Source organism: Canis lupus, chromosome 3 (assembly GCF_011100685.1).
Source record: "Canis lupus familiaris isolate Mischka breed German Shepherd chromosome 3, alternate assembly UU_Cfam_GSD_1.0, whole genome shotgun sequence".
NCBI lineage: Eukaryota > Metazoa > Chordata > Mammalia > Carnivora > Canidae > Canis > Canis lupus.
In genome coordinates this window covers 91985325-92010563 of record NC_049224.1, presented here as the reverse complement: position 1 = coordinate 92010563, position 25239 = coordinate 91985325, and the positions used below count along the sequence as shown (strand labels likewise).

General features: G+C 68.5%; 1 protein-coding gene across 6 annotated transcripts; it reads right to left on the bottom strand.

Moving 5' to 3' along the window:
• Nucleotides 1-1938: 1938 nt before the first annotated feature.
• CTBP1 (C-terminal binding protein 1) lies at nt 1939-25239 on the bottom strand. Of its 6 annotated transcripts, none has more exons than XM_038533618.1 (10): nt 25122-25239; nt 17293-17487; nt 15601-15755; nt 9148-9292; nt 7093-7299; nt 5456-5670; nt 4155-4285; nt 3636-3763; nt 3103-3220; nt 1939-2880 (listed from the first exon to the last, which is right to left on the bottom strand). In XM_038533618.1, the coding sequence occupies exons 2-10, from the start codon at nt 17297-17299 to the stop codon at nt 2694-2696; spliced, it is 1293 nt and encodes a 430-aa protein (XP_038389546.1). In that variant the 5' UTR covers nt 17300-17487; nt 25122-25239; the 3' UTR covers nt 1939-2693. The 6 variants fall into 6 exon arrangements, with proteins under 6 accessions (XP_038389546.1, XP_038389547.1, XP_038389548.1 ...); XM_038533619.1 differs by lacking the exon at nt 25122-25239 and adding an exon at nt 24826-24887; XM_038533620.1 differs by lacking the exon at nt 25122-25239 and adding an exon at nt 24090-24211.

Genomic DNA, 25239 nt, shown 5'->3' with positions numbered 1-25239 from the left:
AGGGCTGCTGGGCGACCTCAGGACCCCCCATGTGCCGGCACCAGCCCTGCCGGGGGAACCCCATGTTTTCCGGGACGGCCCCGCACTGGCCCTCGTCCCATGGTCTCCCTCACGTGTGTTTGCTGGAAAATCAATTCTGCAAACGCAGCTGAGAGCAGCTGGGGGGCAGCGGGTGCTCCGGGGGGGGGGGGTGCAGGAAGGGCGGGGGCGTGCCCAGGTCACCGGGAGGGGGCTGCCAGGCCGCCCGGCCCGGCCCCCAGCAGGGTGGAGACGCCCCTCCGGCTGCAGCCCCACGGTGCCCCACACCCCCACGGGGGGGGGCTTCCTGTCGGGGTTCGGGCGTCGCAGCGCGGGCTGGCCTCCCTGAGGACCCCGTGTCCGTCCTGTCCGTCCGCCCGTCTGCAGAGCCTCCCGCAGGCAGCGCCAGCGCCAGCAGAGCCCGGCCCGCCCTCCGAAGGGTCCCGTCCGGCCACTTCCTAGTGCCCACGTCTCTAACCGACACAGCCAGAGGGTTTCCAGGTTTCTGAAGAAAGCCTTCAGCAGACGGGCTTGCACAGATGGGCTGGGACCTGGAGAGGCCCTGGTCCCTGTGTCCCGTGACCTCCCAGGTGCCCCTCACCCCGTCCCTGCTCCCGGGGGACACGACCCCCCAGGTGTCCCCGCGGTCCGTCCCCGCAGCAGCTGCACTGGCTTCGTAGGGCCGGTCACTCCACCTGCGAACAGGCTTCAAGAGGATTCTAGTCGGTGCTCTTTCCTTCAGGGATTTGGACTCCGCGTCGGCCCGTGAGCTGCGTTGGGAGGGCGCCCTCCGTCCCCCCCGTCCCCCCCAGGTCCGCGGAATTAGTTCCGTCTCCAAGTATTTGCCGAGACTCCGCTGGGAACCACCTCCGTCTGGGACTCTGGAGGAAGCGCAAGCTCGAGGTCAGGTCCTAGAGCTGCTCAGCAGCCGCGCCTCCGTGGGTTTGGGCAGGTGGCTGTCCTCTCCGGGATTTCCGGCGTGTGACCTCGGGGCTGCCTCCCTGCGTCCGTCTGTCCGGCACACTTTGGTCCATTCTATTAATGTGTTCGAAGAGCTGACCGTTGCATGTGCGGCTCCTTCTGGGATTCGGCCCCATCTTCCATCTGTGACGTGTGACGTGGGCCCACCCGTCATGCAGCTGCCGGGGACACCTCTGGGGACATGGGCAGTGCTTCCTCCTCGGTTCCTGGTCCGTCGCCCCCGCACATCCCCGCGTGCCCCCGTTTTCCCCACCACGCGGGTCCCTCAGGGAAAAGGAATGAAGGCAAACGCCTGAAGACAGGCTGAGAACGTCCCAGAGTTGAGCGCAGAGGCAAACCCCGCGCTCCGGACGTGTGCGGAGATCTGGGAGGAGATCTGGGAGGACGGGCGCCAGTGGCAGGTGCTCGGCTGGGACCCCAGCCCCGCAGGACGGCGGCTCCCAACCCGCAGTCCTGTCCTGCAGACCCTGAGTGTGGCAACGCCAAGGCGTGTCCCCAGGAGCCCCCTCAGCGGTCACCGTTCACCGTGCTTTCCCCGCAGAGCGGGCAGGAGGCGGGCCAGCTATGCCGTGGGCCGTGCAGGGCGGGCGTGCAACGGGCGTCCAGGGGACTGTGAACAGGACACCCCGGTTTAGCCCTGAGTGGCCACGAGGGAGGGACCCCTGTGAAGCCGGCATCCCCGCAGCGTCCCGGAGCCCGCTCCTGCACAGGCCGCGGCACCCGCTCTGGTCGTGACCCCAGGCGGGCGGGGGTGGGGTGCACTGGTCCCCACAAACAGCGCGGCTCCCGCCCGCACCCACACGGCCCGCCGCCTCCGGCCCCCCCAGGACCACTGCCCCGGGTGCCCAGGGCCGCCCGCTCCAGCCCCCGAGGCCACCAGGGCCAGGACAGAGACCCACGGGGGGCCGCAAAGCCACGAAACAGACGCTGGGCCTGCCGGCTCTTTCTGGGATTTTTATTTCTTTAAAATAATTCATACAAATGGTTACAGTCACAAACATGATTTTAACCAAAATATTGCTAGCCTACCACGTCAGCAGGACGGCACCCGCGCAGGCCGGGACGCTGCGCCCTCACATCCCCAGGACAGATGCCGACGGCCGAGCGCGCTGTGGGCGACGCGCACTTCTTGGAGCCACTTTGCGAAGCCGTCTTTGTTTGGAACAAGGGGATTCATGCCAAAATTAGGAAAAACAGCCGTTGTTTTGTTTTTCTAAATTATTCTAAAAATAAGACAAGCAGGTAGAAAAAACAATGCACTGAGTGGCGTAGAAAGAAAAACGGGAAGGATTCGTTGTCCTGAGAAGTTTGCCAACTGCCTCGTTCCGGGGCGCGGTCCCACACGAGGGGCGCCGTGTGACGCGGCCTGCTGAGTGTTCGCTCAGGCTCTCCTGCTGTTGACAGCTAAGCAAACAAATCCTCTGTAATGTTCTAAAGACTGTACACAGACGAGAACATTCATGATAGAATTAACTACTAACTTCTTTTGCTTAACGAGGACGCAAAGGACACAGGACAGCGGCTGGCCCTCGGGACGGGACAACTACAGCGGACGCGGGGAGGCCGGCGCCACCTCCCCCGCCCGGCGCCTGGACAGTCTCTGCAGCGCCGGGGCCACCGCAGGCGCCGCCTCTGCACACGCCGCTCCGAGGGCGCCGCCCTGCCCGTGCCGAGGCCGTCGAGCTCCGCCCGGGCTACAACTGGTCGGTCGCGTGGTCTCTATCTGCCTCGGGCTTGACGGTTTGGCCGGGAGAAGGGGCGTGGGGCGGGTGGGACACGGGGGGCAGGCCGTGGGACAGGGACATGGCGCTGGGGACGATGCCTTCGACGGCAGTGGGGATGCCGCTGGGGGCCACGCCCACCACGCCCGGCGGGTACCTGCTGGGAGGACAGAGGGCACGTGAGGCTGGCGGGGTCCCTTCCGTGGCCTCGGCCCAGGGACCCCCCCAGGCCTCGACTCCTCCCCGGCCTGCTGCTCCATGGGCTCTTCGCCTCACGCCTGGTGGCTCTGGCTCCCACAGCCCGGCCCCTGGTCCCCTGGGGCGCACACGAGCACGCGTTTCCAGGGGACCCCGTGTCCCCGCCCCCTCCACACCCGCTCACCTGTAGGCGGCCCCGTTGAGCTCAGGGTGCACTACGCCGGGGTCCATGCTGGCCCAGTGGGTGGCGGCGGTCAGGTGGTCCTTGTTGACACAGTTTTTCAGGCTGTCGGGGATGCGGCCTGGCATGTACGGTGGACAGAGAAGGGCCTGTCATGTGGCTGCCCCCAGCACTGTGGCAGCTCGGTGGCAGACACGGGCTGCGGTTCCGCAGCGGGGCTCCCCCTCCGCCTCTCCTCCCGGGACATAGCAGCTCGCAGCTCCGAGACTCCCCAGCCCAGGGGATGCCCCTCAGGGGCCCCCCACGTCTGCCAGCCCTGGGGACCTCGGGGAGCAGCAGACAAGGCCCAGCCCAGGTCCCCAGCTCAGCCAGCCGTCCGGCCCATGGGTGAGGGCACGGGGTGACCGTGAGTGGGCAGCGTGGGACACCCTCGGGGGACTCGGGGGGCTCGAGGGCTGTGCGGGGAGCCCCCCGGGGGACGCCTGCTGGGGCAGGTCCATCTCACGGCCTCTGAGGGAGGCTCGGGGCCACCTCACCTGTGATGGCCCTCCGGATCTCCCGGGCCGCCTCCTCTCGCATCTCGATGGACGCCTGCTCGCTGTACCAGGCCGCGTGGGGGGTGCAGATCAGGTTGGGAGCGTCCTTCAGGGGACCCTGGCTAAAGCTACAAATGGCACAAAGCGGTCAGGCTGGGGCGGAGGGAGCGTGACCCTGCCTGTGGCCACACCCCGGCCCCGCCACGGAGCGCTGGTCCCTGGAGCTGCGGGGCCCAGGCCCCAGACCCTCTCGGCAGGGCTGACGAGCGCTGCCCCTTCTGGGTCGAGGCCTCTGCAGACGCGGCCACACGGCTCGGCGCCCCAAGGCACCGCGTGACCGAGCCCTCGCCATCCCGCCTCCAGGACTGGCCACCTGCCCACTGGGCCCTGGTGGGGCTGGACACAAAGCCCAAGAACGGGACCTGGGGCCTGCAGACTGCGAGCGGGTGTGAGCGCGGGCGAGGGTGGGTTTGGGAGAGGTGGCATCCAGGAATCACCCAGGGCGCTGCCAGGAGGCACCTGAAGGGCTCAGATTCGTGCACGTCCAGGGCGGCACCCCGGATCCGCCCCTCCTTCAGGGCCTGGGCCAAGGCCTTCTCGTCGACCAGGCCGCCCCGGGCCGTGTTCACCAGGAAGGCGCCTTGTCGCATCTGGGAGGACACAAAAACAGCAGCACGTGAATCAGCACACAGGCCTCTCGGCTTGCGCCCACCCTGCCTGGGGACCGCACCCCGCCCAGAGGACCCCTGGCTGCAGTTGTGGGCTCTCCTGGCCCGGCCCCCCAGATGCACATCCCCCCATGGAAAGGATGTGGCGCCTCTGGGACACGGTGTGGCCCAAGCCCCTACCCCTGCACACAGCTGCGGAAGTGGGTTCAGGACCCTGTGATCCTGGGATGACGGACACAAAACCCAGAGACATGGTCTTCGGTGCAGTGGCCAGAGAGCCCTGTTCCCTCGGGTGGCAGCACCCGCTCGGTCCCCATGCAGCTTCACGTCCTCGGGCCAACGGTCCTGAGCCCCCCGGAACGCAGGCAGCTCCCAGCCCCACACCTGGGTCTTGGGGGTGCGCGGCTCCGACCAGTGCCCCAGCGCCACGCCTGTGCCTGCGCCCTCCCCAGCCCCACCCCACCGACTGGAGGCAAAGAGGAGCCCCGGGTGCCTGGGCTCATCCTCCGCGGGGCCACAGGGGCCAGGGGCAGACCCCGTGCGGGCACACACACACCCCCGCCGGGGACCCCGGAGCCCATGAGAGGCCACTGCTAGTTCCAGCTCCTGCCTGACCCAGGGCCACGCCTCACAGCCACGGTGTGACGCTGCCAGCCGCCATCTGTCTTTGCCCCGGAGACACGGCACTGAAGCGCCGCACGGGCACGCTCACTGCAGGACCCAGCCCGTCGGGTGCGGCGTGTGCCCTGTGTGTGGGGCCAGGAGCCCCCAGAACTCAGGAAACAGGCCCCTCAGTGCAGACGACCCCCAGCGGTGGAGCCCGCAGGGCAGGGAAAGGCACTTGCCGTGGGTCAAGAAACGGTGGCACGTGTAGAACTCCCACCATGACCCTAGCCGTGACCCTACCCTGACCTTAGCCGTGACCTACCCTGACCTTAGCCGTGACCCTACCCTGACCTTAGCTGTGACCTACCCTGATACTAGCCGTGACCCTACCCTGACCCTAGCTGTGATCCTACACTGACCTTAGCTGTGACCCTACCCTGACCCTAGCCGTGATCCTACCGTGACCCTACCCTGACCCTTGCCCCGACCTGGGGGTGCGGGTGTGGCAGGGCTGTGGACGGCGGGGGAGGCGGGGCAGGCGCGCACCTGCTTGACGGTGAAGTCGTTGATGAGGTGGTGGTTGTGCTCATTGAGCCCGCAGTGCAGGGTCACGCAGTCGCTGTGGAAGAGCAGGTCCTGCAGGGTGCTCACCCGCTGCAGCCCCAGCGCCCGCTCGGTGCCATCCGACAGGTAGGGGTCGTAGAAGAGCACGTTGAAACCGAAGGCCTTGGCCCGGAGCGCCACCGCCTGCCCCACGCGACCTGGCAGGGCGACACACCGCGTCACCGTGGGCCTAGCTCGGCGTGCAAGGCACAGCCCCGTGGGCGCCTGCATCCAGATGCCGAGTGCAGGGACACCCGCGTGGCCGTGTGGGGCCGGGACTCAGGGAGCGGGCGGGGGGCTGGAGGTGCTCCCCAGGGAGTGCGTGGGTGGGGCTGCCACTTCAGACGAGGGGCCCCGCTCCTTGGAGGGAGGGGGCCACAGGGGCTCAGAGCACCCCCGGGAGGAACGCACTGACCTGGACGCAGGACCAGCCTGCCCGGCCCCAACTCTCAGGGCCCCACCCCTCCTGCAGCCCCCGGGTGGCTGGAACGTCCCACGCACCTGAGGCGGCCCGAGCGGGCCGTGCGCACCGGAGGGCGTCCGCCAGAGGGGACCACCAGGCCCCAGGCCACAGCCCCGCCTGCAAGTGACCCCAGGTGAGGCCAGAGCACAGCAGTCCTGCCAATGCCACCCAAACTGCTAACCGGCGGCGTTGGGAGGTCAGGTAACAGCTGCCCCCGACATCCCGCACGGAGCGTCTGCCACGCAGCACGTGGGAACCCAAACTCCAAGCACCTTTAACATCCCCGAAGGGCGCCTGGGGGGGCGCACGCGACAGAGCACGCTCAGGGAGGAGTCTGGGATTCTCTCCCTCTGAGCTCCGCTGCTCGCGCTCTAAGTAGCCACAACCTTGAAGGGAGCAGTCGCTGGACGCACTGGACGGGGGCTCTGGCTAAGGCGCCGGCGCAGCCGCGCTGAAATGGGGCCTCCTGGCTCTTGACGACACTGCCGGCTGAGGTCAGGTGCCCCCCCACCCAGGGGAGGGGCACAGCGCCCCGGGGGGCCGTGCGTCCCCTCCAGCAAGGCGGGAGCTGTACCGAAGACAGGCCTGTGCCTCGTGGGCACCTTGCACTCACGCACGTGTGCGCCTGGCTCGAGAACACCCCAAGTGTCCTATGGTTCTCCTGTTGCAGAGCCGGTGGGGTAGGGGCGGGGAGGGCACGGGGGCCAGTAGGGGGCAGGGTCCTGTCCACACGGGGCCTCCCAGGTGGATGGAGCCCGAGCTCGGAGCGACACGCGCCCACACACAAGGCAGAGAAACAGAACTCACAGCTGCCCGCGCGCCGGGTGAGCAGCTCCCCCCGGAGCAGGGCTGAGGGCCACCTGGCCCTCACCTGAAGGCCACGTCCACTCAGCCACAGGGTGCCACAGGGTACGGGTGGGGGAGGCGTGTCAGCACAGGGAGCACAGGTCAGCGTGTGAGTGGGCGGGCACGACTGTGCAGAGGCACGTGACTGGTGAGCACCTGTGTGACCCACAGCCGGTGTTCCCGGGGCAGAGAGGACTCGGCCCTGCGCTGCCTCGGGGCGGGGGGGGGGGGGGCGCCCAGCAGCACAGCCACAGGGCTTCCGCTAACTCACCGAGTCCTATGATGCCCAAGGTCTCCCCGCGGATCCTGGCGGCGCCGGAAGCCACTTCCCGGATCTGCTCCACGCTCTGCACCCGCGTGCCTTCCCGCAGCGCCTGGTGCAGCCAAGTGGTCCTGCGGTACAGGTTGAGGATGTGGCACATGGTGGAGTCGGCGGTCTCCTCGACAGACGCCGCCGGCACGTTGCAGACAGCGATGCCTGGGAACACAGACGCGCGGGCGAGGTCACCAACGCCAGTCCTGGTGCTTCCCCCAAGACGGGCCGCAGAAACGTCCCCATGTAGGCCCGCCTGCGGGTCCAGCAAGTAGGCGGGACGGGACAGGCGAGGTCACCCAGGCAGGTGCCAACACCCGGGTCTCCCTGCCTGCACCATGAGCCACCTGACCGCCAGCTCACAGCCACGCAGGCCCCACCCCTCCTGCTTTCCTCGGCCCCCAGGCCATTTGGGACCTGGCTTTGGACGGAGTGGCCCTGTCCTCACAGCCCCACGGCCCCCACCGCCCCTCAGCAGCCCTGCGGAGTGAGCTGAGGCTTCTCTATGCCCAGCACCTCCGCGCTTCTACCCGCCTCTCCCGAGCCTGGCCCCTCCCGCCTACCTATCCTGCCCTGCCGCCTCCTCGCCCCTGCCCCTGTGACTGCACAGTGCTTCCCGGGGACTGGTCACCTCCCTGCCGAGGGGAGGGCGCCTACCGGTTCCTTGCGCTACCCTAAATGCCAGGATGATGCCCAACACGTGAACAGGGCTTTGTGAGAGGGCCCAGAGCGGATCCTCCACTCCCTTCTGGAAACATCTCAGCCCACCGTGAACACAAGAGATGAGGAGCAGGAGGACCAGGTGACAGGGACACCATCCCCTAGATCTGGGGACACACGGCCAGGGTGACCACAGGGCATGGCCCTGATTGTCCCTGGTAGAGGAACAGAGCCCAGCCTGTAGAATCACAAGACAGGACAGACTCGGGGAACAGGGATAAAGCCCCCCGGGAGTCCCCGGGGCAGAAAGCATCCAGGCTGTGGTCAACTCTGCTGCAGGGGCCTTTGCTGGGGATGCAGCCTGGGGACGGGTGACAGTGGGGCGGGAGGGCTCCATCATGTGAGCCAGCAGAGGGCACGAGGGTCCTCGCGAGAGCAGAATAAACCGAGTCTGCGGTAGACGCAAATGGCAGGCCGTTCTGACCCCGGTTCTTCAGCTGCACCAGGGGAAAGGACTGGCAAGACCGGGCATGGGGAGGGTGGGGTCTGTGTGTGCAGCTGCGTGCCCTGCTCATGGGGGGGGGTCACCCCTGCAGCTGCGCACCTGCTCATGGGGGGGTCACCCCTGCAGCCACGTGCCCTGTTCATGGGGGGTCACCCCTGCAGCCACGTGCCCTGCTCATGTGGGGGGCGTCACCCCTGCAGCTGTGCGCCCTGCTCATGAGAGGGGTTCATCCTTGCAGCCGTGTGGCCTGCTCATGTGGGGGGGTCACCCCTGCAGCTGTGCGCCCTGCTCATGGGGGGGGTCACCCCTGCAGTTGCACACCCTGCTCATGAGGGGGGTCACCCCTGCAGGTGTGCACCCTGCTCATGGGGGGGTCACTCCTGCAGCTGCCTGCCCTGATCATGGGAGGATCACCCCCTGTAGCTGCGCGCCGACATGGGGGGGTCGCCCCTGCAGCTGCGCACCCTGCTCATCGGGGGGGTCACCCCTGCAGGTGTGCACCCTGCTCATGGGGGGGAGGTTACTCCTGCAGCTGCCCGCCCTGATCATGGGAGGATCACCCCCTGCAGCTGCACCCTGCTCAAGTACCAGCTCCCCTCCCCAGGCGCGGGGAGGAGGTCAGAGCACGTGACCCCTACAAAGTTTTCTGAGAGAGCCGGTTTGACTGGGGAGTTTGGGGGGGGGCCTGAACCCTGAAAGATGCTCACAAGTGACCTCCAACCAAATACGGGCCTGCAAGGGAATCCTTGGTGTAAAGCAAAACCAAAGGACGAGAGGAAAGCTGAGGAGACCGCGCCGAAGAAGCAACACCCCAAGTCGCAAAAGGGAGGAAACACCCGGCGTCCTACCTAAATCCCCAGCTGACTTGATGTCGATGTTGTCGAATCCGCTGCCGATCCTGACGATGATGCGCAGAGCTTTGAACTTCTCCAGGTCCTCCCTGGTCAGCGTGATGGTGTGGTACATCAGCGCCCCCACCGCCTCGTTCAGCACCTGCCGGCGGAGGGGCCACGCGGTCAGGGGCCGGGCCCCGCTGGGGAGCTGCAAACGTCCCCCCGAAACCGCCCCCCCCGCCTCCGCTGTGTGCTGGGGACTGCGGACATCCTAGGGCAGCAGCCACTGCTGTGACATCCGAGGGGACCGCAGGGTGACCTGCTGGCTCTGCGCTCAGACCCCCAAGCAGCCCGAGGCCGCGCCCCCGGAGAGAAGCGCTGGGCAGGGCGGGTAGGAGGCTCGCCTTCCGCGTGGACACCAGGCAAACAGGAGCGCAGGAGGACACAGCCTCGGAACCGCAGGGCCCGCCGGGGCGCGGACGGCACGCACACGGGTCGGAGCCGGGGCCCGGGTCAGCCCGCTTCGCCACGGCCCCATCTGCGCCCACACGCAGGCCCTGACGCTGCCCACGCGTCTCCGGGCCTGGCTGCCGTTCGTGAAGCCCCAGGAGCAGGTCAGTGTCCTGTCTCCCGAGTTTGCACAACGTGGGCCGAGGCGCTACTGTTTGCAAACCGCCCAACCGGGGCGACCTCTGGGAAGCGGGGGCTCCAGCCCCGCCCCGCCCCGCAGGAACCACAGCTGCAGCTCTGCGCAGGTGCGGACAAGACCTGGACGGGAGGGCACGCCCCCCGCAGGGCCAAGCGCACGGAGACCACGCCCCCACAGGCCACGCCCCCGCAGGGCCAGGCTCGCAAGACCACGCCCCCCGTAGGGCCCAGCAATACAGACCACGCCCCCCGAAGGGCCAGGCCCGCACGGGTCACGCCCCCGCAGGGGCCACACCCCCACAGGACCCAGCAATGCAGACCACGCCCCCCGAAGGGCCAGGCCCACAAGGCCACGCCCCCGCAGGCCCCAGCAATGCAGACCACGCCCCCTGCAGGGCCAGGCCCGCACAGGCCACGCCCCCGTAGGGCCCAGCAATACAGACCACGCCCCCCGCAGGGCCAGGCTCGCACAGGCCACGCCCCCGTAGGGCCCAGCAATACAGACCACGTCCCCCGCAGGGCCAGCCCCGCACGGGCCACGCCCCCGCCGGGCCAACCGCACGCAGACCACGCCCCCTCAGGGCCACGCCCCACAGGCCCCAGCAATACAGACCACGCCCCCGCAGGGCCAGGCCCGCACAGGCCACGCCCCCGTAGGGCCCAGCAATACAGACCACGCCCCCCGCAGGGCCAGGCTCGCACAGGCCACGCCCCCGCAGGCCCCAGCAATGCAGACCACGCCCCCGCAGGGCCAGGCGCGTGCACAGCACCCCAGCTGGTGCCTCCTGACCCTCGAGGCCTGCAGGTGGGCGCCACAGCCGGGCTGTGGTCAGGGGTGGGGAATGCCTGGCTCCCGGGGCTTTGTCCCAGGTCCAGGAGGGCAGCCCCGTGAGTGGTGCCTTCCAGGGCGTGATCCGCAGAAGTCGCGCACGGACCTCAGCCAGACGCCGGTGGGTGCCTACGGTGTCCGGTCTCCAGGCCCAAGGGCCGGGGACCCAGGATGGTCCAGGCGCACGGAGCCTCACAGCCGAGGGCCGGGGTTGTCCTTCCCTAGGGGACGCAGAGCAGCCTTCCTATCGAGGACACCTCCCACCCAAGGGCATGCGCTGGCTGCTGGGCACCGCAGCCCGGCGTCCGCCACGCTGCCCTCCTCCAGACTGAGCTTCTCGTGCTGGCTCTGGGTGTCCTGGCCGGCGAGGGACGCCAACAGCAGGCCATGGTGACCTTGAACCCCAGGATGAGGAAGGCAGCGAGAAGTGGTGCCCAGGACAGCCTGGACTCGGGGCTGATGTGAGAGGCACAGTAGGGGTCCTGCGTGGGGTGCAGGGCCCATGGGGAGGCTGCTGACTGCTCCTCTCATCTGCTTCTCTACAGCAGCTGAGCTTGTCGGACAGAGGGCAACCCAAAATACAGACCATTCCAAGGCTGGCCAACGTGGCCCGGGGCACGTGCCCACAGGGACCCCACACGGGCCAAGGGGGCGCGGGCTGGCTGGGCCTTCAAGGGACTGCAAAGTGCCGCTGGCCCCTGCTCCTGTTCCTGCACTGAGCGTCCTGGGGATCTCTGCTCCTGCAGGCAGGGAGCTGCCCACGTCCTGACGCCTCCCCCTGGACTCCCAGGACGTCAAGGCTGCATGTACTCCCACTCCCTGCCTGGCCCGTGGGGTGGGTGAGGACCCTCGTGCGACAGCCAAGTAGTAGTGCTGTGCACGGGGAGCACACAGGGAGGGCTTGGACGGAGCGGGGAGGGCAGACCTTGCCACCCTGTGCTGAGCTGCGTGGACCGGAGAGGAGGGTAGCCTCGGACACAGCTGTGCCCTGGAAAGAGGACAGACGCATCCAGGGACAGATGGACTGTGGAGGGGGAGGCTGCAGGGTGAGTCTGAGTCTTGGGCCTGGGCACCCAGATGCATGCACGGGCCTCTTCCTGGGGTGACCGGGCAGAGGCACTGGCCTGGGGACAGGCGGGGAGGAAGAGTGTCCAAGCACGGGCAGGTGTGTGTGCCCACGCCTGAGCCCTGAGCCATGGCAGGACGCAATCGCATCACGACTGTGACTGTGCCTGCTCCGTCCCAGCGTGGACAAGCCAAGACGCATGCCAAGTTCCAACTGCTGGGGTGTCTGGGCTGCTCCGCTGTTGGCTGTGCTGCCATAAAAATCCACAATTTCGGGGATCCCTGGGTGGCTCAGCGGTTTGGTGCCTGCCTTAGGTCCACAGCGTGGTCCTGGAGTCCCGGGATTGAGTCCCACGTCAGGCTCCCAGCATGAAGCCTGCTTCTCCTTCTGCCTGTGTCCCTGTGTCCCTGTGTCTTTGCCTCTCTCTTTCTATATATATATCTATCATGAATAAATGAATAAAATCTTAAAAAAAAAAATTCCACGATTTCCTGGAGGTCGGTCCTCGGAGCTGGAAAGCAGTGGGTCCATCGGAGAAGCCTCTGAGAGGGTGTCGGTGTGGCAGCTGGCCGCACCCGGGGGGCCGTTCACCCACTGGCACCCACTTCACGACGCCCAGCAGGGCAGAGTTTGAGATGCTGCGTGTGATGGACACAAACTGGCCATCTGTTACCTTAGTCTCAACGTGCCTGAGTGTGACCTACTGACGTTTCTTAATAAATTGGTTTCATGTCCGATTCCTTTTTCTACTGAGCAGCTGTAATCACGTGGTGCCCAGCGAGGCGTTCTCAGGGCAGAGACCACCCCAGCTCAGGGCTGCCCAACCGCCCTGGGAGGACCGGCTCGGCTGCAGGCCTGCACACAGGGAGCTCCGTCCAGGGGACCCAGGCCTGGGCCACCGCACTCCTGTGGCCAGCCCCGAGCTCCTCTCCAGGGGGCTGCTCACGCCCCGTCAGGACTGCGGAGTGGCTGGGATCCCGCCAGGCATCACATGGACTCCCAGGGAGGTGGTCTGCGGGGGGCCCCCAGGTGTTCACTCACGTCACCACGTGCCAGCTGTGACCAAGTTTGTCAGGCTTGAGGACCTGACCGCGTCCTCACCCCAGAATGGAGTGCCACGGGGCCAGTGGCAGCAGGGCGGGGGACTCAGTGGGCAGCTCGCGGAGAGAAGCCAAGGCCTACTGCGCCGCATCGGGGCCTCGCTCCTGCCCCTCACACACAGGTGCCCGATGCACAAGGTTCCGGGACTTCTGCACACCTGACTTTCTAGGACCACACCGAGGGTGTGGCTCGTTTTGTGCGGCTGCGGCCAGAAAAGCTCAGCAGTGGCCTAGTGCCTCCAACACACTTCTGTGTGGTTCCAGGGGGGCCTGTGCCACCGCCGTGCGCAGGCCTGGAGGACAGCAGAAGTGCCAAGCCCCGGCAAAGCCCGCGTGGCCGTGGCTGTGGCCCTGGTGGAGCAAGAGCGTCGCCGCCCACATGGTGCCCCCCTCCTGCTGTCGGGGGGCATCTGAGCATCCGCTGTCCAGCCTCCGGCTCTGGCAGGTACTGTCCCCACCCGGCCACTTCTCACGTGCTTTGTCCTGACATTGCCACGTGACTGCTTCTGACCGTGCCCCCACAAACAGCCCCGTGTTCTGCAGGACACACCTCCGCCTCGTCCTGACTGTGGGGTGGGAAACACATGCCCCCCAGCAGCTCCCCTGATGCTTCTGTTGGGACACCTGCCTGCGTGTGGCTGTGCCAGGGCTCCCTCCCCGCGTTCCCTCCCCTCTCCACCTGCTCACGGCCCCGGTGAGGCCGACCCTGGCCCGACACTCTGCTCGGAGTCACACTGACCCTGCTGCCACCCCGTGCCGTCATGCGGGTCAAATCTTGTCTGCATGCTCCCCTCACGTCTCCTGGCCCAAGCACCTCCCTCCTGGGACTGGGCGCCTTGCAGCTGTATTTCCCACGTCCTTCCTATCTTCCCGGACATGTCCCCAGTGCTGCCTTACTGTCCCCTGGCCCTGGGGGCCCCTGCTCTGGGCCGGCTGACAGCGCCATCCCACCCACAAGCCCCTGTTCTCACGAGCGCCCCTTCCTCCGCAGGTGCCGGTCTTCAGGGCTCCTGCACTTTGGTCAGATACACAACGCTGCGCCGAGAACTGCTTTCCCTGGGAGATGTGAAGCAGCCCGCGACTCTTTGTAGCTAATGGCCCCCCACCTCCGGCATCAGGGTAACGTGCTCCTTGAACAGCAGAGCATCCTGTGGGCCCAACACGCGTCCTGGGTTCACACCAGGACAGCCAGAGTGTCCACTGAGCTCTGGAAGGTTCCTTCACCACATGGCCGTAGTAATAGCATGGTGTCTCCTCCACACTTAGCACCCGGCGTCCAGCTAGTTACGAGGCAGAAATCCCTGATCCATGGTGATGTGCTGTCTCTCCCTGAGTTGAAGCCTGCAGACAAGTGGTCCAGGGCCTGTGTCAGCTCCACAGCCAGCAGGGCCCAGGGCTCCCATCCTATTTTTCAGCTATTCCCAAACACGGTTTCTCTTGGGTTCCAGGTGGCTGCCCAGGCTCCAGCCATTGCGTTTGGTTTCCAGCCAGCAGAAAGAGAGAAGGTGGCTCTGCACACAAAGCCTGGTGGCTCTTCCTGGTTGGACTCGGTCACCTGGCCACACCTGACAGCCAGGCTGGGGAAATGGGCCGCACGGTGCACCAGGCCCGAGCTCCTGGATCTGCGCAGCTCCACATCTTTGCCCGGAGGCCTGGACTGTGGCTTCTAAGCTTCCTGTCAGTTTACCGTTTCCAGTTGCCTGTTTGCACCGGTGAGTGCCCCCCGGTGCTGGGAGGGCGCCTTCCCCCGCCGCGCTGCTCGTCCGCGTGCCCCTCGGGTCGCCAGGGCGCTCCGTCCCATCCCTCGGGAGCCTCTGGCACCGGGGGTTTTCTCGGCATGCTCAGGGGGGGTGGCAGTCGCCGACACACGGAGGCCCAGCCCGACCCTCCCCGGGGTCGGACTGCACATCTGGCTCTTAGCTAACCTCCGATCATTTTGATCAGTTATGATCTTAAAGGAAAACATCCGTTTAGTGTCACTTTTCAGATTTATTCTCAGAACCTGCTTTAATATCGCTCAGGCTGCTTCAACACTTCTGTCTGCCGGTCTCTCGCTCCCGATATTGCTGGGTTTTTAATATTTTTACTTTGAAACCCTTTAAGATCCACAACAAGTGGCCAGAAGCTGCCCTCCCAGCCCTGCTCCGGGGCACAGCAGGCTCCGGTCACCCAGCCCCGCCCCGTGCAGGGCGGCCTGCAGAGCTGACCCCCGCACCCCCCCGCACTACAGCCCCGGGCCGCTGGGAGCGCGCCAGCCATGTGCACGCGCAGGATGCGGGGAGCCTGCGGGCTTCGCGCCTCTGGTACCCGCGGCACGTGCTTGTGTCCCCCTCCCCCAGCGGCACCCGGCCTGAGACTTCGGTCCCCGGGAGCCGTCAGGGCCTCAGCGTCGAGCCCTCTGGTCTTCTGGACGCTCCTGCAGCTGCTGCATCCCTCTGCGAGGCTCCGAGCTCCACCTTCTCTCCCTGCCGGTCCTGGGACCCCGAGACACCCGCGCCATCCCCGGGCAGGCCTGGTGACGCCGCTAGCGGGCTGGATGCCGGCGCTGGGAGGGTGCAGCTGCGTGGCCCAGCCTGCGATGCCCTCGCTGGCCAACATGGGCCCCAGGCGATACAGCTCGTCGGCCACATCCACGGCCCCAGGCTCCACTTCCTGGCAACAACTGGTTACAACGGCAGCGGCTCAAGGTGCGGCGGAGGAACCCTGTCCCCACCTCTGATGCCGCGGGCAATGATGGCCACAACCTGGGGCTCAGGCGCCACGGAGGCGCACAGCTGAGGGACCCTCCTGCCCTCCTCGCTCCCACGAGCACCCCGCGCCATTACCTTCTCGTGGATCTCCTGCGTGGACTGGGCATCACAGAAAGCCACCGTGGCCACGTCCTTCAGGATGGGCATCTCCACCGTGCAGTCCCGGCCGTCGAGCAGCGCCACCAGGGGCCGGGGATGCATGGGCCCATTCATGATCGGGGGTCGGACGCCTGTGGAGACAGGAGTGCACGCTCAGCTCCCACGGTGGCCACGGCTGAGACCTCGCTTCCCCTGCCATCCACCGCCCCCACAGCCTGACGCAGGCAGGCCCTGAGAATTCTACGTGTCCACGCACCTGGATTTTGTCAAGCCTGAGTAAAAAAAAAATCTCCATGAAAAGCAAACCAGTGTTTGCTACAGCTCGCTGACCCCCAAACGAAAGTGGACCCCTGCTGAGCAGCATCACCCCCAGGGCCTCGGGGTCCCAGGCACGCGTGGAGGCATTGGGGCCTCCACCATCTGACCCCGGAACACGCAGACTGCAATGTAACAGGTGTCACGACAACACCCACGGCTCCCAGTCCACGGCAGCGCTGAGACCGCCCGGAAACCCTGCCAGCACCATCCCCCATGCCCGGCATCACCTCATTTGCAGGTTTGAAAGGAGACACAGAGGCAGGGAAGGGGTGAAGCACTGAACGCAGCCAGGGCCCCTGACCGTCTCACGACAAGACGACTTAGAATCACTAAAAGCTCCTTCCATATAGGAGGTCACCGGGCCTCATCCTGGGCTGAGGCGGACACGAAGGCCTCCAGGTGACACCCATGGCAGCCGCCAGTGGCCCTATCCACCCCCCAGCCCCAACGGCCTCAACAAGACCCGTCCCAACCGGTGCACAGGCAGCTCTGGCGCAGGATGAGAACCAGGGGTGGGGCTGGGCCGCAGGGGGCCCAGAGCCCAGGAGGGAGCCACCCCCACGGGCGCACTTCTCCACCGCCCACGCAAGCGGCCAAGACGCAGCAGCCCTGCTGGGTGCAGGGCAGGGTCCGCGAGGCCCCAACCCCTCCCCGGCGCTCCCCGCAGTCCCCTGTGAGCTTCTTCCTGCCACCCGCGGGGTGCCGGGCCCACGGCACGGCTCACCTCTCCAGCTTTACCCGGAGGACGGCGAGGCCTCAGGGCCCTCATGTACCTGCGCCAAGGGGCTTATGGTCACGGCCGTCAGCACCCCGCGCTTGTTTCTAAGGGACGGGCCGTCACGCCGCGCGCCGAGCTCCCGCCCTCCAAGTTCCTGAGGCGACAAGGCAGGCTGTGGAGCGCCGACGCGACGGCGCCTCCCGCAGGAGCACGCCAGGGCCCGCGGGCAGCAGGGAGGGGATGCTGTCCACGGGCCTGCCGGGCAGCAGCGCCAGGGCCCCAGCTCACTGACACCCCCTTACCCAGGGAGGCACTCGCCTCCCAACCCACGGCCGGCGCCGGAACGGGACTTGGGTTTGCGTGGTAACACCCTAGCCTGGCACGGAGTTCATGGGAGGACGACCAGAACCAGCCCAGTGCTGACCTGAGGCCTGCCCACCTGGGACCCCCGAGGCCCCCCCGGCTCCACCGCCCATGGGGCTTCACGGAGGCCGCACACCGTGGGGCGTCACTGTCCTGATGCGCCGCACCGGCCGGGGCACCTGGGCCGTCCCAGCCGGAACGGACAGCCGCTCCACGGGCACCGAGGGACGGGCGTCCAGCTGCTGCGCGCTCCAGGAGCCCCTACCAACCTGACATTTCTTAATATGGGCTCGGCTTCCACGACCATGAATTCGACTTTTCAAAGCGTTTTATCTTCAGAATCCCCAGGCAGAACCGCGTCTGTCACTGGATCCTCATCCCACGTCTTTAATTGTCTTGAACCAAAGCTCCTAGGCTCCTGATCCTCGGCGACCACTGAAGCCTGTGCCGGGGTCAAAGTCTGACTAAAAAACACAAGAGACATGTTAAAACACCATCGAGGGCCAGCTACAGCTCACAGATGCCAAAGGCTCACAGGCGAGGCTTCTCCCCACATCCTTGCCCCTGGGGGGACCTGCCTGCAGGCGGGCGCGCGGCCGGCAGAGGGGACGGCTGGGCGCAGCGGGGACGCAGGTGCAGCGGGAGGCTGACTCTGAAGGTCCCTCCGCGTCCTCGGGCCGCCGTGCCAGCTCCTACTCACACTGCCGACAGCCTCCCCGGCCTCCGTGACGAGGCCGCCAGGAGGGGAGGCCCGGGGGTGCTGGCTGGGACACGGACGCCACTTCCCCGCCCCCGCACGCGGGCCCCACAGGCACTTGACCCGACACAGCTCCCGTGAGACTTGAGGTCACGTGCGTGGGTCGCACACCTTTCTGGAACAGGCTGAGGTCTCAGGCCCCGGGAGCGCTGGACCCACCCTGAGCGCGTGGCCCTCTGTGCATGGGGACCACAGCGGGGCTGCCCGGAGGCGTGGCCAGGCCGCACACCATGCCCTTGACGTCATCCGGCCCTCGGGAGGCCCAGCGCAGAGCAGGAGCTCCAGGGGGTGGGGCCACGGGGGACGGGCCTGCTGCAGGGATGGCCTGTGGCCCCTGGAACCCGTGGTGGATCCCCCTTCCAGACGCTTGCACAGCGAGGGCAGGCGTCCTGCATCCTGTCCGTGGGCCTGGGCCGTGCCAGCCGGCCACGCTCCCCTCGGGGTGCGGACCTCCGTCCCTGCCAAGTGGTGGCCTGGGCTCCACGGTGCAGAAGGCAGCCTGGCCTCCCTGAAGCTGTGGCCAGGCCAGGGCTGGGTGGGCCTGCTGCGAGCAGACGGGCTGGGACGGTCCACCGCCCGGGCCTCATGGACTGAACGCCTCCCCCGCCGATTCCCTCTGCGGGTTTCAAGCCCACACGCTGACCCTGCGTAACCAGCTCCCAGGTCGCGGGGACACTGAGCCTGGGAAACACAGGCTTTCCGCCAGGGAAATGGGGGGGCCCCTGGTCAGAGAGTGCTGATGCCACAAGGTGGGAGATCAGGGTCGCGATGACCACGGGCCCACATGGAGCCAAGTCTCCTTAGTCCCGAGAGGCCTCTACCTGGAGCCCTCACCCACACCGGCCACTGCCCGTGCCAGGAGTCTGCTCCCCGAGGACAGACCCTGGCCAAGCCACACCCGTCTCTGCTGTGGGGGACACAGCTGCCCCTTACCCAGAGATTGGGAGCTGCCCTTGGCGACGGCACCAGGGCCCCTTTCTCCTTGGCCCTCTAGGCTCAGCTGAGAGTCCTGCTCGGGGCAGTGGGAACAGCAGGCAGGCGGCTGGGTACCGTGGGCAGGGGCCAGGCGGTGACAGGCTGGGGGCCAGGGACCTGGGGGGTGGTGGGCTGGGGGCCAGGGACCGGGGCAGGGGGCTGGGGACCCGGGGCAGGGGACAGGGGGTGGTGGGCAGGGGGCTGGGGGTGGTGGGCAGGGGGCTGGGGACCCGGGGTGGTGGGCAGGGGGTGACAGGCTAGGGGCCAGGGACCTGGGGGATGGTGGGCTGGGGGCCACGGACCGGGGCAGGGGGCCGGGGATCCAGGGCAGAGGACAGGGGGTGGTGGGCTGGGGGCTGGGGACCCAGGGCAGGGGACAGGGGACCCGGGGCAGGGACGGGGGGTGGTGGGCTGAGGGCCAGGGACCTGGGGTAGGGGGCGTGGGGGCCAGGAGGTGGTGGGCTGGGGGCTCGGGACCCAGGACAGGGGCCTGGGGGTGGTGGGCTGGGGACCTAGGGCAGGGGGCTGGGGGTGGTGGGCAGGGGGCCAGGGGGCCAGGAGGTGGCAGGCAGGCAAGGGCAGGGACACACTCCGCCCGGCCAGGCCCACCCCGGGGCTGCAGGACACAGCACCTGAACCTCGTCACCGGCTCGCAGCCTCACGACCCCCAAAGGAAACCGCACGTGACCCCCCACGTTCTGCTCCGTAAGGAACATACCCACTGAGCCACAGAACGAGATGTCGCTCTCCCCTTACAAGCCGGGAGGGTGGCACTGAGGACACTCAGGGACCCTCGGTGACTACGCCCTGCTTCTCTCCATGGTGGGGGGGGCAGGCCCGGTCAGGGGTGTGGCTGCACGGCCCCCCTCCCCCAGACACGAGCCTCCCCCGCGACCTTGACCTTCACAAGAGGAGCAGGGTACGAGCAGCTGGGTGCGGGCCAGGGGCCACCTGGCTCCCCAGCGTTGGCCTCCTGGGAGCCAGTACTCCCCGGTGCCCGCTGCCGGCGAGGGTGACTTGTGCCCCGGGGCCGTGACCCCGCAGCCCAGGTCTGATCCCCTGCCGCGTTCCCCCATAGCCCAAGGAGCAGTCCATGCAGACTCCAGCCGGCGGCCACCAAGGGCGGGGGGCAGGGCCCGAGCGCGGGGGCCGCCAAGTGAGCAGGGGTCCCGGCCCTGCTGCTGTGGCCAGTCTGCGGTTTTCTTCCTAAAGCTAGAGGAGCCAGCGTGGGTCCCCAGTGGGACCGTCCTGGGCGGCGAGGCCCTGGGCAGACCGCACTCCTGCACACCTCGGCCACGGGCCTGGCGCTGTGTCCACGCGGGTCCCCGCAGCCCCGCCAAGGGGACGGGACCCTCAGGCGCTCCGAGCGGCCTAGGCTCAGCTCTTCTGTGAAAACGCTGTTTCGCGGAGGCCCCGCTTTGCCCACACCCGGCCGAGGTGCAGACGCCTAGAGCGGCCCGTGGGCCAGGGCGGCGTGTGCCCACCCAGGGGTGCGTTGGCAGGCGCGGGGCTCAAAGGCCAGGCCGCGGGTCCCAGGCCGGATGCGGGGGGAGCCCGAGCCCAGGCCAGCAGCAGCAGCGCGACGGGGAAAAGCCCCCAGGGAGGGACCCCCAGACGCCGCGAGGCCCAGGCTGGGGGGCATCCGTGCCGTGGAAACCCCAAACTCCATCTTGTTCCTGGAAACGCCACGTGGGAGCCCCGCTGAGTGACCTCAATGCCCAGAACGAGTGCAGAGGCCACATGGACAACGGGGGGCGGGGGGGTGGTGGCAGAGGGCGGGCGAGAATGCGCAGGCGCGGGTGGGGTCAGGGCCCCAGACTCGCGGCACACCATCCGCCAGCGGCAGGGCTCCCCCCGTCATCCCTGACGGCTCTGCCGGGAAAGGTTAACTCACACAAACTAAAAGACGCTCGTCAGGACGTAGTAAAACAAAAAGATGGTGAAATTAAGGAGATGCTACTGCAGGATGTAAAGTGCCTGAACCCGTTTGAACTGCCCAGCGCAGGTCCAGGGCGTCCTGGCGAACAGCCCGGGGGCGGCAGGTGGCAGTGAGGCCGGGTCGACGTGTGCCCCGCCACCAGGACGACCGGTCACGGGACAGCGAGGGGGCGCTCCTCCTCCAGGGCAACGAAACCCGTCACCCACGCGAGGACACCAAGAAAGCGTGTCCAGCCATCTCCTGCTCGTTCACAGCCAGAGCCTCACGGCCAGGGCTTCCCCGGCGGAGGTGCTCCCGCGGAACCCAGGGCCGCCCGCGCTCCCCACACGCAGGCCCACACGCCTGCAGGCGGCCAGGCGGGGTGTGCCCACGGCTGCCCGCGTCCCTCCGCCCTGCCCCATGATGACCCACACAGGGCTCCGGAGCATCGGGGTGGGGCTGGGGTGGGGTCTCGGCCTCCCCCTCCCCAGAGCGCACGGGGCTCCAGGGGCCTGACCGCGGCGCTGCCCCTGCACTTGCCAGTGCTGAGCACTCCGGGCTTCTGCGTCCCTCCCGATGTCCCACTGCTGTCGTTGGCAGGAGGGTGAGCAGGCCAGCTCAGAGGGGCTCCCGTGGGCACCCCGCCACCTGGTGCAGACGGAACCCCGACAACCACCCTGGCGCACACATCTGCTCCGTCCCTGGTGATACACTGTGCTCCAAGAGGTGGTGGCTCAGGCCGGGGTGCCACACGGGGGTGGCATCCCCGCAACTCAGTGAGGCGGTGGGGGACGCGGCAGTCAGCACGGCCTGGGGGCACGGGGCGCCAGGACCCACTGGGCTGCAGCGGCCGCCACCCCACGGGCCCCGCACAAAGGGCACAGGCCAGCCCGGGTGGCTCGCGTAACTCCAGGTGGGCAGTCGGCAGGCCCGAGCGCACCACAGCCATCACCCGCAGCACAGGGCCCCGCAGCAGGCCGCGACCCTCTCGGCACCACCTTCGCCATCTCCCCGGGAGTCTCAGGGCCGACAGGTGTCGGGGCGGGGTCTCCTTGGCCCCCGTCGGCCCACTGACCACTAGGCCGGCCTCCTGCTCCCCCGGGCCCAGGACAGGGTGTTGCTGGCACACTCTGGGGACACCCCGGGCCCCTCACAACAGCTCCCTGGCATCCGGGGCAGCGGGAAGCCAGGGGTGGGGACTGAGATCCTGGCCACCCGAGCTGCTGGCGTTCGCGCGGCCCCCCGTGGCTGACCAGCATCCCACCCTCAGCCCCAGAGCTCTCTGTGAGTGCTCCCTGCTGCCTCTCCAGGCGCACACGCTAGGCCACCTCCCGCCTGCCCGGGACCCCTCCCAGGACACCGCAGCCCTCCCCAACACACCAGGGCTTCAGAAACTAGGCCCGGAGCCCGTCAGACCCCAACGTCCCCTGCCCCAGCAGGCTGTGCATATCCAGCCCTGACCACCACCTCCCCAGAAGAGGCTCCCTCCCGCCCCCCCGCTGTACTTAAGCAGCCCTTCCCCACTCGGGCCCAGCACAGCCAGCTGGTGGCAGTGAGGCTCCCCTCGGCTGCCGGCTGCCCGTGGTCTGGAGGCCTCCAGGGGGCAGGGTCTGCGTGAGTGCCAGGCACCCCGAGGCCAGCGGCCACACTGACTCCAGCAGGACAGACCCACGCACCACACCGTGTGGTCCCCCAACTCATTGTAAACCAAACAGGCGCCCGCTCCCCCACATGTGCTGCAAAGGCACGTTCTCGTCACCGAGACTCTGCCTCCCACACAGTCCTCTCTCGCGCCCTGACACGTGTCCTGCTCGCTCTGTGATGCTCCAGGATCCCACAAACAAGAACCCTGTCCTCGTGCAGAGAACACTGGTTGGGGACCCAAGGAATGTCACCTCCCTGCCCTCCCGCACGCGACGTTCAGCAGCTGCTGCAGGGCGACCCCATATGGGGACACGTCCTCTAGGGCAGGCCTCGCACATCAGACTCAAGGACTGGCGGCCGGACGAAGCTGCTGTGGGCACCGAGCCTGCCTCCTGACAGGCCAGAGTCCAAGCCTGGGGAGGGTCCAGAAAGCAGCCCCCGCCCCACCCGCTGACCCCCTGGGATTTCTTCTCCAAGGTCCCAGGTTCCAGTCCTGCCAGGTGCCCACCGTCCTCCCAGCCTGTCTATGGCCAGGCTGCAGGGCTGGCAGGGATGTGAGGGACCCCCACCCTGAGGGTGACACAGGCAGAAACAACTCAGCACTAAGAGCGCCTGTGAGCTCTGTGGTTGGGTGGAAAATGCCCCCCCACCCTGCCCCGCCAGGTGTCCTGCAGCTCGTCTGGGCAGACAGGCGAGGGCCCCAGGCCAGCGTGCAGCCCGTGGCTGATCCGCAGTGAGCTCCTGGAGTCCCCTCTGGGAACCCGAGGCAGGTGTATTGTGGACTGCCCCCCGAGCCTGCCATGGGTCCTCCTTCGTGCCCCTGGTCTCAGGAGCCAGGAGTCTTTGAGGAGGCTGTTGTCACAGGATAAAAAGCCTGCACAAGCCTTCGACTGGGTCCTCTGCGCCCAGGAGCCGCGGGCGGCCAGCAGCAAGCTGCACTCCAGCTACTCAGACTGGGCAAGGCCCCAAGGACACTGGCATAGGGCGCTCCAGGGGCAGGCGAGATCGTGGCAGAGAAAGCCCCATCACGGCCCAGCTCTCTGCTCATGACCTGCTGGCCCCTTCCACCGGGCCGCTGGGGAGCCAAGGCCAGGCCACCTCTGAAGCCCAAGGGCCCTTCTCCGGCAGAGGTGCCTCCCCCGCACTAGGGTTCCACCGGCCAACCTCTGACAGCTCACCCGATGGCCCAACCTCGGGTACTAACCACAGAAGGGGCTGCTGCAGCCTCCCAGAGCTCGGGGTCGCAGCCTGCTGTGCCCCCAGCACCCCCGCCCGCGTGTCCTCAAGCTGAAGGGACCGAAAGGGAAACCCCAAATGCAGCCAGGAGAGAGGCTCAAGGGCTGAGACAGGTCACCCCAGCCACGAGTCCATTTCTCAGAAACGCAGAGGGAAGAGCAAGCCGTCCGGGTGGGACAGGCTGGAACTGCACAAACAGCCCCACGGAGGCTGAAGGGTACACGCCTGCGCGCGGCAGACACAGACTAACCCCGAGCGCGTCCCCCCAAGGCCTCGCGGAGGCCCACATGGAAGCACGTGCTCAAAGCCGGTGACCACAAACACCGCGGCGAAAAGAAACCCAGAAAGGCAACGGGGCAGAGCGCCCGGCAGGCAGCGCTGGGAGCCGCAGGAGGGGGCAGACCGCGGGCGGGCGGGCGCGGGCCCGGCACTGCGGCTCACCCTGAGCTCCCGGGCCGCGGGGAAGGCCGAGTGCCCGCGAGCCAGGGGCAGCGCCGGCGGCCGCGGGGGCCCTCGTCCTCACGCGGCATCCTCACCTCGGGCACGCAGAGCCGCGACGCCGGGTCCCCGCAGCCGGGGCGCCCGCACCGCCCGCGGGGTGCGCCCTGCTGGGGCCCAGCTGCTGCCGAGCTCTTCTGCGTGATCCTGCCCCGACGGAACCGCTGCCCGGCGGCTGGGGCGGTCCCGGGAACGCGCGGCGCGGACGCCCCCCGCCTGCCGCCCGACCGTCCCGCTGCCCAGGCGGGCGCCCGTGAGGGCCGGTCCTTGGCCGCTCGTCCGGGCCCGCGCAGCCACCGCCGCGTCGGCCCCGGCTTCCTCCCTGCAGGTGGGCCCGTCACGGCGCCCGCGGAGGCCGAGGGGAGGCCGGCAGGAGGCAGGAGGGCGGCCGGGCAGGCGCTCCCGCGGCGCGGGCTCGGGGACGGCGCGGCTGCAGGGCCGAGCCGGGACCCCCGGGGCCGGCGGCGCTCGGGCGCGGGCAGGTGGCGCGGGCAGGTGGCGCGGCTGCCGGCGGCCGTCCTCGTCCCGGGCGAGCGGGCGCGGGGGCGGGGGCGCCGGGGGCGGGCGCGGCGAGGCCCCGGGGCCCGGGCGGGGCGAGCCCACGCGACCAGGAGGCCGGGCCGGCCCCACGCAGGGCGCACGCGGGCCGGACGCAGGGGGCCGGGCCGGCGGGGGGGCCGTGGGGCCGCCGGGGCCGGACGCCGGGCGCGCCGCGGCTGTGGCGGGGCCTGGCCTGGGGGGTCGGGGGCCGAGCGCGGCGCCCCTTTGTGTCACCTGCGCGGGCGGCGGCGGCGGTGGTGGCGGCGGCGGCGGAGGAGGAGGAGGAGGCGGAGGCGGCGGCGGCGGCGGCGGCGGCGGCAGCGGGCGGGGCGGGCGTGACGGCGGCGCCTGCGCACGCGCACTCGCACGCTGCGGCTCGCGCACGCGCACGGCGCCCCGGCCCCGCCCCCGGCGGCGCGCGGAGGCCGGCGCGCACGCGCACTCGCACACAAAGCCGGGGCCCGCGCGCGCCCGCCCGCCCCGCCCGCCGCCCCGCCCCCGCGGCCGGAAATGCGCGCGCGCGGCCTTACCGAGCGGCAGGCCCTTGTTGAGCAAGTGCGAGCTGCCCATTGAAAGGCGCGGGCGGCCGCGGGCCCCGACGAGTCCGGCGCGCTCCGCCGCGAGCCCGGCGCGTGGGGCGGCCTGGGC